The 17,925-nt window shown below is 42.2% G+C and overlaps 1 protein-coding gene across 7 annotated transcripts in view; it reads left to right on the forward strand.

The window, feature by feature from the left end:
• The window catches only part of DPYS (dihydropyrimidinase), a 133,354-nt gene that overhangs the window by 9,579 nt on the left and 105,850 nt on the right, over positions 1-17,925 (forward strand). For all 7 annotated transcript variants that reach the window (XR_005022895.2, XM_057497832.1, XM_036876487.2 and 4 more), the window contains exons 2-4: positions 7,283-7,441; positions 12,556-12,735; positions 14,104-14,293. Coding sequence is in view for 6 of the 7 variants with exons in the window: in XM_057497832.1 (XP_057353815.1) it covers positions 7,283-7,441; positions 12,556-12,735; positions 14,104-14,293 (529 nt within the window). In the remaining variant the exon portion in view is untranslated. The remainder of the gene's footprint in view (positions 1-7,282; positions 7,442-12,555; positions 12,736-14,103; positions 14,294-17,925) is intronic.

Below are 17,925 nucleotides of genomic sequence, written 5' to 3' on the forward strand. Positions count from 1 at the left end.
ATCTTGCTGTTGGAAAAATGAACCATCATCATTATTCCAGCTGATAACTCTTGGGGGAAATACATTGGTCCCTCCCTTCCTTTCTCTCTTAAACATTTAAAGAATATGTATGTACCAGGTACTGTAATGGGCACCGGGCATGCAGAGATGAAACTGTAGCAATTGAATCAGAATTTTGGGGGGATGGGATACATTTTTCTGGGCAATGCTACTGTGCCTCCAGGCTTAGAGTCACTGGACCAAATAGAGGGGCTGGGAGGCAGGAGCAGGAGTGATGTTTCTCTTTGAGGTACAAAGGAGTTCAAAGATCTCCAAGGACAGGAGGAACAGTGTCACTGGAGTTGGGTGAGTGAACTGGGAGGGGGGCGATTCAATAGAAAGTCAGGCAGGGCCTTATGGAAGTGTAATACTTGTCTTCATTCTAAGACCAACAGGAAGTCAGTGAAAGATTAGAAGTGGCAAGCAGGCTGGTGATGAGGTGACAATGCAAAGGCTACTGTTTTAGTCCAGTCAGAAGATGAAGGTAGTTGTAGGCAGTGGAGGGGAAGATGCCGACAGCAAGGAGACTCATGGAATCTGTTGGGGTGGGGTTTGCTGGTGGCTCGGATTTTGGGGATGTAGGAAAGAAGAGAGGTTAAAGTCAAGTGTGACTCTGAAGTCTGGTTTGCACGATTGAATGGATGATGGCATGATTAATATTCCAAATTTGAGGAGACAAGGTGATAAGCAGGGAGAGGCAATGTGGAGGTCATCCTTACAAAGTCAAATGTGCTTCTGGAGGTGGAATGTAAACTGGGGTCATGACGTTTGTTTTCTTAAGTCTTAGTGGCTATTTGAAAGCTGAGAATTCAGCCAAGTGTTTTTCTCCCTAAGACTCAGATGTACAGTTGGATTTCTTTTTGCCTTACTTGGATTGAGAAGGTCCTGTGATTGATTTTAGTGAAACAAAGTCACTTGTTCCAGGATGAGCTTAGAAATGACAGTTCAGTGGCACCAATGAAAGGAAGAACATGCTTGGGATGCTTTCAGCATGATCTATAACCTAATACAGTCTTACATAAAATCTTGTGTTACTGTGACCCCACTGTTGGTTAGAGTTTATCTCAATTTATGTTCTATCACATTTGCACCTGAGACAACACATGCTCTCCTCCCTGCAAGAGGTTTTAGATAAATTGGAAGGTATTCAGGAGAGAACAGCCAAAGTAATTAGGAGCTGAAAGAATTGATTTATGAGCCAAGATGAGATAAGGTGCAGGCACCATGTTTGGCTCTGACAAATAAAAGTGGAGCTAAGTCAGTCAGCACTGAAAACAAAGGAAACAATTAGGTTTTGTACGGAAATATGAAAGAAATCCACCCTGTATGGCTCTTCCTCCCCTACTTAACCTCTCTTCATTCTCTTCAAATGTTAGGTAAGTCCTGATGAACATTCACGAAGTGAGTCTAAAAGCATCTGATCCTAAAAGCAATTAAGTGAATCTGGAGAATATCTAAGGTGCACCAAGAATATGATGTTCTCACCAGCTGGTTTGCTGGATAAAGGAGATTATCCCAAGGATAGTAGGTGTGTGAAGGTGAAGAAGCACTAGTATAGGGCCCTTCCTTATAAATCTTTTAGGGACACATTATTTCAATAGCAATTATCCCAGGGATGAACATCAAATGAGCTTAATAAAATTGTGTTTCATTTGTGGATTTACAATTTGTAGTTTGATGGGATTTTTTTCTTTCATTTTGTATGGCTTTTAGTTTCCTAAGTACTCGATTCATTTCACCAACCTATGCATTTCTGTAATGATTCACTGAGGACCTGGAGCAACCAGTCAGAAATCAGATCACAATAAACAGAAGATGGATAAAGGGAAATGGCCTGCCTAGTGTTGACACCCAGAGTGGGCTGAATATAAGATTTATTGCTCAAAGTTGGATCTTCCTCCACGTTACCAATGAGAGTTTACCAGCCGTGTGTCCTTGGAGAGTCGTCTGACATCTCTGTGCCTCAGTATCCTCAACTGTAAAATTAGAGAAACAATCCCTACCTCTCTGAACCAAAGCCAGGCTTAATAAATGGCCTAATGTGTATGAGAAGCTTAGCCCAGGACTGGGCATTTGAACAAGCTCCTCTTCTGGAGGCAAATAACTCCTGCAAGGAGCAAGTCACCCTCACACCCTCTGCGGGGCCGCTCTGATTGGGATAACAGGTCTGCACCTCTGGCGTGTGGCTCCCTGGATCCAGTGGAAAGAAGGGAACATGTCAGTTCCTAAAATAATGTTCAGGGATTTGAGATAACTTTGGGCAGTGAAGGGACCCTAGGTAGCCAGAGAAATGAGAAAAGGCAGAAGGTAGAAGTTCAAAGAAGGCTGGGGCACAGGCAGAGCCTGGCGGCCGCTCGCCAGAACCCAAGATAGCAGCAGGGATCCTGCAGCAAGTGACAGGTACCCAAGTGGTTTAGCAAAGACAGATTCTGTCTTTCCCATGTTTGTCCATGCTTTCTGCCTCATTCAGTACAGCTTCTCTAAATTTCTTTGCATTTTGAAGGTGAGGAGAGGGAGGTAGAGTGAAGAGCAGAAACAGAACAAAGTAAAATAAAAAAGTAAAAAAAAAAATGGTGAATAAAAGTAAAAAAAAAAAAACTAAATAAAAAAATAAATGGTTGCTCCTTTCATATTCCTGGTGAATTAGGGAGGTGAATAAATCCTTACTTAGGAACTTTCTTTCAAATTATAGTCCCAGGAATTTCCATCAGCTGTAGTTTTAGAAAATGGCCCTTTGACCGTCACATGTACAGTCTACTACGAAGGCCATCAACAGTCTGTGTGATTTATACAGCGTATACATGTAGTTATATCTGTAAAATCTTTTTTTTAAATAAAAGTTAAAATTTAGCAAATATTGAAAATGAAATTTAACTAGAGGAAAGTTAAAACAACCAGTAACCATGCCTCCCAGAAACAGGCACTGTAAATATTTTGTCTTGGCTCAGTACCATTTTGTTTTTGTGCTGCATGTTGGCATGTTCTGGAGCATGTGCTGTGGCTCATATGTCTCGCTTCTCTCTCCCTGGCCATTTTGGACCCTCAGGATCCATGCCCAGGGCACTGCTGCATCTTTCTCCTGCCCCTGATTGCTCTTATGCATCACGCCTACCTTTCTTTCCATCTGCAAATACACAGAGCACCTCATGCTCAGGATTCCGCTTGGAACTCATGCTCGCTCTAAATGCCAGATCTCCTCCGCCCCTCTGTCCCCTGCTCCGCCACCCTCTCAGTCATCCCAGTCAAAACGGGCTCTTGGATTCCCATCACGCCTGCATGCAGCCACTGCCCCAGCCTCCCTCCTCTGAGAACAACCGCCTTGCACCGTCCAGAGTCATTTTAATTCTGCCACTCTTCACCACCTGCTGCTGGACGGCTCTTCGTCATGGGCCCCTTCCTCAGAGCTCCTGTGCTGTGGGCTGTCCCTAAAAGCACAGCTCTGGAGCCTGATGACCTGGTTCCAACTCTGCCTTTGTCACTCGTGGCTGTGAGGCTTTGGGCATGTGACTGGAGCTGTGCTCAGTTTCCTTGGCTGTCAGGAGGGGTTGACAGTATTACCTGCCATGGAGCTGGTGAGATGATTACAACAGTTAAACCATCTAGAACGTCAGCATAGCTCCTGGCACCTCACAAGCGCTCACTGCAAGTTAGGTATTATTATCCTACCGGCAACGTCACATGGAGGTCCTAATGCCAGTATAAGTCCAAGCTTCTTCTGATCTCCGAGTCTATCTTTTCTTCCTCTGAAAACCTAGTAGTCTTCTCCTTGGATCTAGTCTCAGGAGCTTAGCAATTTTTACCTCTCTTTAGCAATTTCTATACTACTGTTTATTATAGAAGTATACTTGCTACTTGTTGTGACAATCTGAATATTTTATTATGATTATCTATTCATATTTCCATCTTCCCCTCCAGACTGTCAATACCCAAGGGCAGAATCTTGGATGATTTGTATACTCCCTTCCCCCACGACCCTCACTTCATACAATGAGCATGTGGTAGACTTTTTTTCGGGTAACCATGTTACTAAGATAAAATTCATACACAATTCAACTCAGCCATTTAAGATGTACAGTTCAATGGTTTTTAGTATATTCACAGAATTGTGCAACCACCACCACGATCAATTTTAGAACATTTTGATCACCCCAAGAAAGAAACTCTGTGCCCTTTAGCTGTCGCCCTGACTATCCCCAGTCCCTCCGGCCCCAGACAAGCACTATTCTACTCACTGTCTCTATGGATTTGCATGTTCTGCACATTTCCTATAAATGGAATCATATAACACGTGATCTTTTGTGACTGGCTCCTTCCACTTAATGTTTGCAAGGTTTGTCCACACTGTAGCATGTGTCAGCATTCTTTTTATGGCCCAGTAATACACTGTTTTTAATATCTGTAATAATATATCACATTTTGTTTACCTATTCACCAGTTGATGAGTATTTAGGTTGTTTCTACTTTTTGGCTACTGTGGATATGCTGTGTACAGGTTTTTGCATGGACATGTTTTCATTTTTCTTGGATATATACCTAGGAGGAGAATTGCTGAGCATATAGTAACCCTATGTTTAACTTTCTGAGGAACTGCCAAACTGTTTTCCAAAGTGCTGCACCATCTTATTTACATTTCCACCAGTAGTGTATTTAGTCTCCCCACATCCTACATGTGGTAGACTTTTAATATGGAAACAATAGTTCTTTAAGCTTGATTTTATATTTCAGTAGAGACTAAAAAAGTACTTTCTTCTAACACTGTAATTAAAAGCACTTTCTGTTAGAAAAATGCCCTTCATCCTCAAGGGATGTCTGTATCATATTGGGAAGGCACTTTAAGAAGGAAAAAGGTGAGAAGATTAATCTGCATTCAAATAAAAATACAGAGCCTGGGGAATTTTTTCTAGTTTTGTCATTACACCATTTGGAATTTCTTAAGAAATATAAATGTGTTTTGTTTGCCATGAATAAGGCAATGTTATTTAAAGGTAGAAACATAGTATAGGACCTTGTACAGACAGTGAGATTTTTGACAGCAAAAAGAATTGGAGTGGGGCCAGGGAACTTAGGAAAAATAGCAATCTATTGAAGTAAGCAAGAAAAAGGAGGTAGAATAGAGCTAGTGGGCCAGGTGGGATGTGGAACCACTCTTGGTATGTTGGGGGGCTTTGGGGGAGGGTGGAGGGGTGCAGTTGGAGGGACCTGGGAGAGAGGCTGGTGGCACCCTTTTCTGTTTTATCACATAACTACATTTCCGGTAGTGAGAAGAAGAGATGTATGAAAATGTGAAACATGCCTAATTCTAAGGCAGTGGTGCAAAGGTTCATGCACATTATGGGCTGAAGCTGGTAAAGCACTTACCATGAGTCTAGCATTGTATCAAATACTTTAGACATATCACCTCAATTTAATCCTCCTAACAACCCTTTGGTTTAGGTACAATTACTGTCCTCACTTTATAGATAAGGAATCAAAGACACACAGAGGTTAAGAAATTACTGGTACCTGCACCCCCATATCAACTGCAACATTGTGCACAGTAGCCACGATATGGAAACAAAGTGTCTATAGGTGGCTGGATCAAGATGTGGTATATACAGTGGAATATTGTTCAGCCATAAAAAAGGAAATCTTGCCATTTGTGACAACACGGATGGACCTCACAGGCCTCATGCTAAGTGAAATAAGTCAGACAGAGAAAGACAAATACCATATGATATCATTTACAATGTGGAATCTAAAAAAGCCAAACTCAGAGAAACAGAGGGTTAAGTCGTAGTTGCCAGGGGCAGGAGGGTGGGGGAAATTGGGAGATGTTGGTCATAGGGTATTCCAGTTAGAAGATTAGTTAAGTTCCAGGGTTCTAATGTACAGCATGATGACTAGTTAATAATGCTGTGTTTTATACTTGAAAATTGCTGAGTAGATCTTGAATGTTCTCACCACAGAAAACAAATGGTAATTATGTGAGATAATGGAGGATGTTAGCTAACTCTCTGTGGTAATCATTCACATTATATAATTGTAGCAAAGCAACATACTGTACACCTTACACTTACACTATGTGATATGTCAATTGTATGTCAGTGATGCTGGGGGGGAGCAATTCTTTTCTTCTGCTCTCAGGAAAACTGGAAATTCTTAAATTATAAAGGAATGGAGGGAGGGAGGGAGAGACACGTAAAAAGAGAAGGGGAGGGAGGGAGGGAGGGAGGAAGAAATGGTGAACTGCTCAGGGTCCCATGGCTGGTGAGCGCTGAAGCCAAGCCTTGTGCCCAGAAGCCTCCTTGGTCAGCACTTCTGAGCCAATGCTGCCTTCACCTGCATTGTTTGATAACAATAGTTAAAAGTACATTAGTCACCTCCTGATTTTAGTTTAAATAATATCATCTTCAGTAACTGGTCAAAGACACTTGATTAAGCAACTTGATTTTTAAGTTAGTCATAATCTAATACAATAGGCCGAGGAGAATGTATGCGTTGAGGCAGAGGTCACGTGGGGTCTTGCAGACCATGTAAGAACAATAGACTTTATTACAGAGGCAGTGAGAAGCATTCAGGTTTAAACAGTCACATGTGTGCTTTGGGACATGCCTCTGGTTGTAATGAGGGTTTATACTGGAGGGAATGGGAGCAAAACTGGGGACAGAAAGATGGGGGATAAGAGGAGCCTGAACTAAGGCCAGAACAATGGGGATGGACTCAAGGGGATGGCTGGGAGTGAGGGAGAGGCGGCAGGGTTACCAGTTGGTTGTGGGGATTGCAGCTGAGGCAGGAATCATGTGAGTCTCCCAGGGTTCTGCCTGGAGCACAGGGTATTTGGAGCTAGAACTTGCCAAGACTGAGTCTAATGGAATGGAATTTTACAATAATGAATAAAGTTTTCTTGAGAAGGAAAATTTTTGAATCTTCTCCATTTTTCCACTTGGGGTTTTTCTTAGTTGTCACTCTGTTTTCTTTGCATCAAAGCCATTTTCTTTTCGTCAGGTATGTCATTCTTTTAACAGAAACCATTCCAGCAGTTTTAACTCTTCAAGCTTTAATTTATGGAAAGTCTATTCATGTCCCTCTGGGTCTTTTAAATAGGCAACATCTTTGTGCAATTTCCTGGACACATCAAGTTTGCTCAAATGCTTGCAAATGCATATTGTTTAAAAAGATAAATTACTTGTGCTCACTTCGGCAGCGCATATAACTTAACTAGAAAATTGATGGCTAACCTGTTGAAATTCTCTTGTGATTTCAGGCTGCCCTGGCAGGAGGCACCACCACAATCATTGATTTTGCCATTCCTCACAAAGGCAGCTCCCTCATCGAGGCCTTCGAGACCTGGCGAAGCTGGGCTGATCCCAGAGTCTGCTGTGACTACAGCCTTCATGTGGGAGTGACATGGTGGAGTGACCAGGTGAACCCCCTAGGGGTCCAGTTTCTTCCATTAAGTACCCTAGTCCTTGCTCTGTACAAGCTCAAGAAACTGATAATATCAAAATGTAAGACACTGGCGAGGTTAGTTGCTTCCTGGATGACTGGAAGTCAGAACTGGAAGAAATACTGTCTTTTGCATATTCTTTTGAATTGTGAATTTTGAATCCTGTGAAGCATTATCAGTTAAAGAACTAAAACTTTTTTAAAAGCATATAGAGGTGATAGGATAAATCTTACATAATCATTCACAATAACCTTTCCTAAAATTTCATTCATGAATGTAAGTACTTTAATTTTAAAAAGTACTGAACTTTTCAACTTCAACAGCTACAGACTCTTTTAAGCAGTAGTTTTCTGCAGATTATAACTTCAATTAGAAATACATAGTATCTGGAGAAAATCCAAGGAAGAGACGGTCAGGAATGATTCCAGGGCCTTTTCCCAGCTGCATTTATTTTCATCTGGAAACTCTGCTGATGTCAACACCTGGTCAGGTCAGGTTGCAATATAGCTTAAAACCCAGCTTCCATCTCTGACAATTAGCCCATGGTTGAAATGATAACATGATTTAGATAAAAAATACAGTTTTGAGAGATGTTAAAATATGTTTATTTTCCCCCATAGAAAAGGGTATGTGTACTTTAGGAGAAATTTTTGTGATTTAAATCAACATGTTTTTCTATACTGAGCTGAATTGTAAAATCATTTTACCAGAAAGGGTTCAAAAGGGTGACTTTATTTTGAGATTACCATGCAACTGATATCCTCTGCTCCCCCTAAAAGTTGGGTTTTAGATCAAGTTAATATAAAACAAGTAATTAATCTTTAATAGATAATTGAGGAAACAAATTAGGAAGGTTTATAGTACACAGCAAAGTTAATTTTTCTCCACAAATGTCATTCTAAGGGATGCATCTGATCTCCTTTTTGCTTTTTTTTCACCTGCCTTCTTCCCTCCCTCCTTCCCTTTCTTCCTTCCTTCTTTCTTTCCTCCCTCTCTTTATTTTATAAGATAGAGCAAAGTTGAAGATGTTTGCCCTTACCAGTGTTTATCACAGTTTTAATATGCAAATGGTTAACTGGTAAGTATTGTTAAAATACAGATATGTTCAGTAAGTGTATTACACTGTAACAAACTGCTGTAACAAACTACCACAGACTAGGTAAATTGAACAACAGAAATTTATTTTATCACAGATCTGGAGGCTAGAAATCTGAGATAAAGGTGTGGACAGGGTTGGTTCTTTCTGGGGCCCAGGTGGGAGAATGTGGCTCTCCCCGAACTTCTGCTGGTTTGCTGGTTCCCTCATTTGTAGAAGCACCACTCTATCCCTGCCTTCATCTTCACATGGCGTTCTTCCTACACGCACGTCCGTGTTGGAATTTCCCCTTTTTTAAAGTTACCATTCATATTTTAGGGCCCACCCTAATGACCTCATCTTAACTTATCACATCTGCAATACTTCTATTTTCAAATAAGGGCACATTCTGAGATACTGGGGGTTGGGACAGCGACATATGAATTTTGGGGGCACACCAGTGAACCCATACCGGTAGGTCTGGGGCAGGCGGGGCATTAGGTTTTGCATTTCAGACAGGCTCCTAGGTGGTGTGGACACTGCTGGTTCAGGTACCACACTTTTGGAGAAGCAAGGCTTAAGCTAATGTGCACAAGTAGTTTACCCACGGCTGAGGGTGATTAATGAGGCTGCCTTCAGAAAGGCTCTTCCACTCAGAGAGAAATAGGTATTTCATCTGAACATAATCCACTCTGGAATCCCACCATGTAAGTATGTGTGGATAAAGTGAAGGTTACGTGGCCAGGAGTCTCACCTGGCCATGGTCGGCTGGCTCACAGCACATGTGTGGACAATACATTGCTATTGACTCTATATAAAGGGCTCTGCCCAGTGCTCTGGGAGACATAGTGGCACAGCTGCAAGGCTGCAGGAGAGCAGAGCAGAAGCTAGAGTGGTGGCAGCGCTGAGGACAGAGGCCCAGAGGCAGAGACCTGCTTGCTGCATACAGATTTGCTCTGAGTGGACCGGATTCTAGTGATTGACCTGCCACCATGGGAATAAAGTTGGGTATAACCCTTTCACCCCAAGAACGTTCTACTGTTATTTCTTTGGTCACAATGAATCCATAGTGAACTTGCCGGGGGCTGAAACCCATTGGCAAGACAATTGGTACAGTAGTCAGGGTTCATTGGTGACCAAGGAAAAAGAACAGGTTACCCTCCTGGAAGGAGTGTTTCAGCAGGCTGCACCTATGGACAGGGGGACCTTCAAGTGTCCCCTGTGGACATGTGGTACTGTGATGGGGTGGAGGACTGGGGTTCACCCCAAGAGAAAGCTGACTGAAATGGTGTCACTATGAAGTGCTGTGGCCCAAGAGGAAGCAGCAGGAGAAGGAGCAGCAGCCCGAGAAGCAGCAGTGTGGGTGTGCAGGCTGCCAGGTGCCGTGGGGCAGGGAAAGGAAGAGGCCCGAGAAGCAGCAGTGGGGGGAGCCTGCAGGGTGCCAGGTGCTGTGGGGCCGGTGGAGGATGTAGTAGAGCCATCAACCCCAGAAATGGAGGAGTGGAGGTTTGATGAACAGGTAGGCATGGAGGCCCTGCCTGGGCCGGAGGTATCAGCCCCTCCTCAGTTGAGACCGCACCTGGTTGAAAGCTGGTGGAAAGCCAGAAGGACTTGGCAACCACAGGTTCTTCCAGGAGAGGTGCAACCCCCTCCTCAGGCTGTGGAGCACTCCATGCTCTGCTGCTGTCCTTAGGCACAAGCACAAAAGGAAATACAGTCTGCTTCTTGAAGGAAGAATTTAAAGGGCTCCATGAGGGTCACAAGGACCCAGATGTGGGTTGGTTTGAAAAGGCAGAAGCAGGCAGAAAGAAATTGGATGACTGGAGCTATGGCAGCAATTGAGACCAGAGTGGTGTGGTTCCAGCTGCTGAGGATGAAGCAGAGGCAGAGATAAAGCAACAAGATCAGCCTGTGTGTCTGCAAGACTTTTTGCTGGAGAGGCTAGAGAAGGTGGGTATTGCCAAGGCCCACACGGTCCTTTAGGTTAACTCATTTGAGTAGAACTGGTTTGAATACAGCCAGGATGACCACGTGGTGGCAATGGATCACCTCAGGCTTGAGGGTTATTATAATTTGTTGTAATTTTTGCTATTGATATATTGTCATAGATTATGGAATTTGGTTACAATGTTCCAGCTTCCTTGCACAGGGACCATTGCAGAGGACTGAGGGCATACAGATTGAGAGGCAAGAATCCTGGAGGGGTGGAGTGTGGATAAAGTGAAGGTTCCTGTGGCCAGAATTCTCATCTGCTCCTGGTTGGCTAGCTCACTGCACATGTGTGGGCAAGATGTTGTTACTGATTCTATATAAAGAGCTGTGCCCAGTGATTTGGGTGACACAGTGGCACGGCTGCAAGGCTGCAGGAGAGCAGAGCAGAGGCTAGAGTGGGGGCAGCACCAACAACAGAGAATTGGATGGTTGTGCGGGCAGACAGGCCCAGAGGCAGAGACTGGCTTGCTGCATGCAGACTCACTCTGAGTGGCTGGGATTTTAGTGACTGACCTGCCACCGTGGAAATAAAGTTGGGTATAACCCTTTCACCCCAAGAACATTCTCCTGTCATTTCTTTGGTCACACTGAATCCATAGTGAACTTGCCGGGTGCCGAAACCCATGGCAAGACAGTATGCTAACAATGTTTAAAACATATATATATATATATATATAATTTTTTACTATAAAAATAGTATAGTCATGGTAGAAAAATTGAAACTATGGAAAAGTAAAAAATTAAAATGAGGCATACTATATCATGTTCTGTCCCTTGCTGTTGTCACTTAACATATCTTGGAACCCAGGCTGTTGCTTCGGTTATGACCATCCTCAACATTTTGGTCTATTTTCCATGTTATGTATATTTACACACACACACACACACACTATATATGTATTCATTCACTCATTCATTTAACACATGGTTATTGACTGGCCACTATGCATCAGGCAGTGTTCTAGGATATGACAGTGGACAAACTAAAAAGCCCCTGCTCTCATGGGGTTGAAATTCTAGAGGGAAAGGCAGGCCATTACTAAGCAGATATAAAATATGCCGTGATAAAGTACCATAGAAAGAAGTAAGGACAATTAGTAAGAAATAAATAGTGATGGAAGTGAGGAACTTAACACGTAATATTGTCAATTATAAACTTCCCTGATTCAATGGAAAAAATTGCATTTCTTTATTTTGCACTTTTTAATCAGAAAGGTTAACTTTTTTCATGTTTATTAGATGTTTGCATTTACTGTTTGAATTGTTGGTTACATTTTTCACCTGGGATGTTAGTTTTCTTATCAAGGTGGTAAAATATCAACTAAGAGCAATAATCCCATGCCTACTATATCTGTGTGCATGTGTGTTTTAACATAGAGAAGTTTAAACAGGTTTATTTGGTCAAATCTCCTGATTGTTCCTTTGAGGTTTTTATTTCTTATAGAGACTTTAATTGAATCTACAGTTACTAAGCTTGTTTTGATCTTAGCATGTTCCGTACAAACCAGAAGGCTCCTGAGAATTCTGACTGGTCCAGGATCTCTCACCTCCTCAGAGCTTCCAGTGGGCCAATGCACATCTACTTCCTCTAAGAACTCATCCCGTGGGTTTCATATTCGAACTCAAACTACCTCACATTAGCTTCGATTCCTTCTGGAGACAAGATTGCTTCTTTTGCTGCCAAACAACTTTGCTTTCATTTTCTAGAATAATTTCCTCACATCAGGAGATAGATGCTCACAATTTTATGTCCAAGTATAGAAATGAAGTAGTTTGAGGAAAACCATGAACTCTTTCATAATTTAAAAGTATCATAGCAGCAATTCATCAGATGAAAAGGGGTCCAACCTGGGGGAAAGATCTAGACCTTCATTGCATTTTTTCTGAAATTAAACTGTTGTCCTTATTTTACTTAATTTACTTAATCTCTTCAAAAAGTAACATTTTTGATGTTGAAGAGAATGTTGAAATCATCATTTAAATTAAAGAGTGACATATGTTGTGGTTGTTAATTCCCTTTTAGGTCAAAGAAGAGATGAAAATCCTTACCCAAGATAAAGGTGTGAACTCTTTCAAGATGTTTATGGCCTATAAAGATCTGTACATGGTGAGAGATGTGGAGTTGTACGCGGCCTTCTCTTGGTGCAAAGAAATTGGAGCAATTGCTCAGGTCCATGCAGAAAATGGAGACCTAATTGCAGAGGTAAGCATTTTGCATACCAGAGCTTCTACAGCAATGAAAATGGCCATAATTTAAGGTGAGGATGATTGGCCCCAAGTGAGTAAACTCATTTAATGCGCTGGAAAAGCAAAAATCCAGAAAATAATTTTCTGTGGCCTGGAAACACTTGACTTGGTTTACTTGAGTCCATATTCTGAGTTTTATTCAGGTGGTATGGTATATTTACTCAAATGAGGGTTTCCATTTTACAGTTCAGCTATTAGATATCAGATATGTTTTATGATAAAAGCACAAATGTTTTGCTTTGTGTATCTCAGCACTTTTTTTTAATTTTAGGAACTCAGGCTACTGGCTTAGAATGCCAATCAATGGATATCAGGGCAGTCATATTAGGTAGCTGTTTAAAGCCCAACCCTTTTCAGCAACTGGGTATTAAAATGTACTCTGGAGGAAGACAAGTAGTGATTCTACAGCATCTTACTATGTTGATGGACAGTGACAGTGAACGGGGATGTGGGGGGGACTTGGTGAAGGGGGGAGCCTAGTAAACATGTCTTCATGTAATTGTAGATTAATGATACCAAAATAAATAAAAATAAAAAATTAAATTAAATTAAATTAAAAATGTACTCTGGAGGAATCTAGATGATATTTATTTCTCACATTAGTTCCATTATTAATGCCTAAAGGGTATACTATCTTCAAGATTTACAGAGCTATCGCTTACCCTTTGTATTAGCTGGTTTTTCTCTTCCTAGGCCCAGTTCCCATTAAAGTCAGTAAGAGTGAGGCTTAGTGCCAGGAGGCAGTGGGGGAGAATGAGAAGCAAGAGTATGAGCTATAGACTCAGACAGGGTTTAAATTGAACTCTTCCTCTTCCGAGCTGTGTGACACCGGGCCAGTCATTTTACCACACAAAGTCTTGACATCCTGCCTCTTCTGAAAAGAAGAAATAACATTTTGGAGAGGGAAAATAACTGGTCCAGTATCACTCAGTGGGTAGGGGAAGGCATAAAGACAATAATTTGGGAAAAAGTACAACTAAATACATGATATAATATGAGTGACTTGAACATGATCTAATACTGGGAGTTAGTATGTTTTGTTCTAAACCAATAATAAGAATGTAATTAGAATTCACCTCATATCTTTTGCAGCTTTTCAATGAAAATAATTTAATCATGAACCATGCATATGAAAAATTAACACCTAATTTCAGGGTATAAAAATTATTATTACCAAATACACAGTACACACACACATATTCCCATACATACACACACCCCTCTATCAGATCTCAAAGTAGTCTATTTAATTTCCAATAAATTATTGGTATTTCTCAGTAATAAACCTGGCATGTATGTATGTATGCCTCTGCTGTCTTTTTAGGGGGCAAAGAAGATGTTGGCATTGGGCATAACAGGTCCCGAGGGCCATGAGCTGTGCCGCCCCGAAGCAGTGGAGGCAGAGGCCACGCTGCGGGCCATCACCATAGCCAGCGCCATCAACTGCCCTCTCTACATCGTGCACGTGATGAGCAAGTCGGCAGCAAAGGTGATAGCGGATGCAAGGAGAGAAGGTAATGCCCGAACCAGAGCCTTCCTTGTGACTCTGTCTCTGTGCTAGCTAAAGAGTAAAGTAAAATAGTGGCAGCCTCTGCTTTGCTTATGAGAGAGTTGCACATGGATTTCCACAATGTTTCCTCCTCACTTTATGAGGCGTCCTTTCTGGTTTCTATCCTCCTTGCACATGACTCTTTTCATCCTCCTTTTTGCTCATCTTCATTACTGTTTCTTTTCCTTCAGTTATTTTTTGCCATCCTTGGAACCTCAGGACATTTCTTTCAGCCACAGTCCCTATCCTTGAAGCCACTAGCAGCCCACTTTTTAATCTGCTGGCTAAATGCAAGCTCTCCAGTTCACTTTAAGATTCCCTGTTTTTAGGCATCTCCACTACCCCCAGTACCTGAATCAGGATGGTGCCGGGTACTTGCTAGGTGTGCAACACATTTCTTTTATATTGAATTGGTTTGTCTAGTAGCACCTTGGATATTGGAGAGATTGAAGCAATTATCCAAGTAGTATTTTTATGACAATTATTTTAAGATTTTAAAACTGGAGGAGGAAAAGATGGCGTTTTGAGTAGGGTGACAGAAATCTCCTCCCAAAACCATATATATTTTGAAATTATGGCAAATACAACTATTCTTAAAAGAGTGACCAGAAGATACAGTACACCAGCCAGGCTACATCTGCAAGAACCCAGTATCTCACGGAAAAGGGTAAGATGCAAAGCTGTGACCCACCCCACCCCAGCTCACTGGTGGGAGGAAAAGAATCAGAGTGGGGAGGAAGTGGAAGCACAAGACTGCTAAATAACCAGCCTAGTGATCTTCCCCAGAAGCACAGCCACACATTGCATGGTGCTCTGAATATTAGAGGAGCAGAAAAGCAAAATCCAAGACTAAGACTGCGAACAGGTTCCCACAGCCGGCTGCCCTGGGACAAAAGAAAAGCAGGTGCTTTAACAGTCTTAAAGGAACAAGGATTTAACAGGCGGACAAAATCGTCCTGGCACATTCAGCCCAGCAGGCTGGGAACTTTAAGGAACTTCAGGTGCCCTGATCCCTTGGTTGGCAATGCAGCTCCAAGGCCCCTCACAGCAATAAGCAGCCTGCCGTTCCTTCCCCCCTGCCATCACTGCAAGCAAACTGGCTGACCTGCCATTACTGCAGACCAGCCGGGGGGCAGCCTCGCCTACAGCAACCACACAGTTTAACAAAGTGGCTTCTCCCTGTGCTCGGCTAACCAGCCTAGACCCAGAGGCTGCTCCCTGCATGCGGTTGACCAGCACAGACAGAGGAGATGGCGCAGAGTCTGGGAGACATGAAGGGGCCCTGTTCTCATGGCAGAACATGTGCTGCTCGCCTGCAACCCCTGCAAGCACCCCCGGCCATCCCAAAGGCCACCCACCCATGGCAGCATAGGGGATTAACCCAGAGGCTGCTCCCTTTGCACGGTTGACCAGGACAGACAGAGGAGATGGCGGCAGAGTCTGGGATGCACGAATTCTTAAATCGTAAAATCTTAAAATAATTCTCACAGCAGAATACACGCTGCTCATCTGCGATCCCTGCCAGCATCCTAGGTCATCCTGAGGGCCGTCCCACCCATGGCAGCTTAGAGGATTAACCCACAGGCTGCTCCCTATATGCAGTTAAACAGCACAGACAGCAGAGACAGGCAAGGCAACCGGTAAGCAGGAAGGGACTTTGTTCTCCCAGCTGACATACACGCCACTCACCAGTGACCACTCCTATCTCCATGAAAAGGCAGAAGAACCTTGTTCAGTACAAAACCTCTCAAACACCAGAGAGAGGGCTTGGTGAGACTGAAATCACCAATCTTCCTGAAAAAGAATTTGAACTGAAAGTCATAAGCATGCTGATGGAGCTACAGAGAAATATTCAAGACCCAAGGGATGAATTCAGGAAGGGGATAACAGAAATGAAACAAACAATGGAAGAGTTAAGAGCAGACTGGATGAGGTGGAAGATACTGTTAATGGAATAGAAATCAGAGAACAGAGAATCTGAGACAGAGAGAGAGAAAAAGATCTCTAGGAATGAAAGAATATTAAGAAAACTGTGTGACCAATCCAAATGAAACATTATTCACATTATAAGGGTACCAGAAGAAGAAGAGGGAGAAAAAGGGATAGAAAGTGTCTTCAAAGAAATAATTGCTGAAAACTTCCCCAATCTGGGGAAGGAAATGGTCTCTAAGACCATGGTAGTCCACAGATCTCCCAACACAAGGTTCCCAAGGAGGGCAACACCAAGACATATAATTAAAATGGCAAAGATCAAAGATAAGGACAGAGTATTAAAAGCAGCCAGAGAGAGGAAAAAGTTCACACACAAAGGAAAATCCATCAGGCTATCATCAGACTTCTCAGCAGAAACCTTACAGGCCAGAAGGGGGTGGCATGATATATTGAATGCAATGAAACAGAAGGGCCTTGAACCAGAAATAGTGTACCCAGCAAGACTATCACTTAAATTTGAAGGAAGGGATTAAACAATTCCCAGATAAGCAAAAGTTGAGGAAATTTACCTCCCACATACCATTTCTACAATGCATTTTAAAGGGACAGCTCTAGATGGAAGTATGCCTAAGGCTAAATAGCTGTCACCAGAGAAAATAAAACCACAGCAAAAAAAGTAGACTAACCAAACACTAACTAAATGCAAAATAAAACCAGCTATCCACAAAATCAGTCAAGGGAAACACAAAGAGTACAGAATAAAATACCTAACATAAAGAGTGGAGGAGGAAGAAAAAGAAGAGAGAGAAATGAAGAATCATCAAACTGTGTTTATAATAGCGTAATAAAAGAGTTAAAGTTAGATGGTTAGATAGTAAAGAAGCTACCCTTGAAACTTTGGTAACCACAAATCCAAAGCCTGCAGTGGCAATAATTACATATCTATCAATAATCACTCTAAATGTAAATGGACTGAATGCACCAATCAAAAGACACAGAGTAACAGAATGGATAAAAAAACAAGACCCATCTATATGCTGCCTACAAGAGACTCACTTCAAACCCAAAGACATACACAAACTAAAAGTGAAGGAATGGGAAAAGATATTTCATGCAAACAAACAGGGAGAAAAAAGCAGGTGTTGCAGTACTATTATCAGACAAAACAGACTTCAACAAAAAGAAAGAAACAAGAGACAAAGAGGGACATTACATAATGATAAAGGGGTCAGTCCAACAAGAGGATATAACCATTATAAATATATTCATCCAACACAGGAGCACCTACATATGTGAAACAAATACTAACAGAATTAAAGGAGGAAATAGAATGCAATGCATTCACTGTAGGAGACTTCAACATGCCACTCACTCCAAAGGACAGATCCACCAGACAGAAAATAAGTAAGGACACAGAGGCACTGAACAACACACTAGAACAGATGGGCCTAAGACATCTATAGAACATTCCACCCAAAAGCAGCAGGATACACATTCTTCTCAAGTGCACATGGAATATTTCCCAGAATAGACCACATACTAGGCCACAAAAAGAGCCTCAGTAAATTAAAAAAGATTGAAATTGTACCAAACAACTTCTCAGATCACAAGGTATAAAACTAGAAATAAATTGTACAAAGAAAACAAAAGGCTCACAAACACATA

This window comes from Manis pentadactyla, chromosome 3, assembly GCF_030020395.1.
Source record: "Manis pentadactyla isolate mManPen7 chromosome 3, mManPen7.hap1, whole genome shotgun sequence".
Classification (NCBI taxonomy): domain Eukaryota; kingdom Metazoa; phylum Chordata; class Mammalia; order Pholidota; family Manidae; genus Manis; species Manis pentadactyla.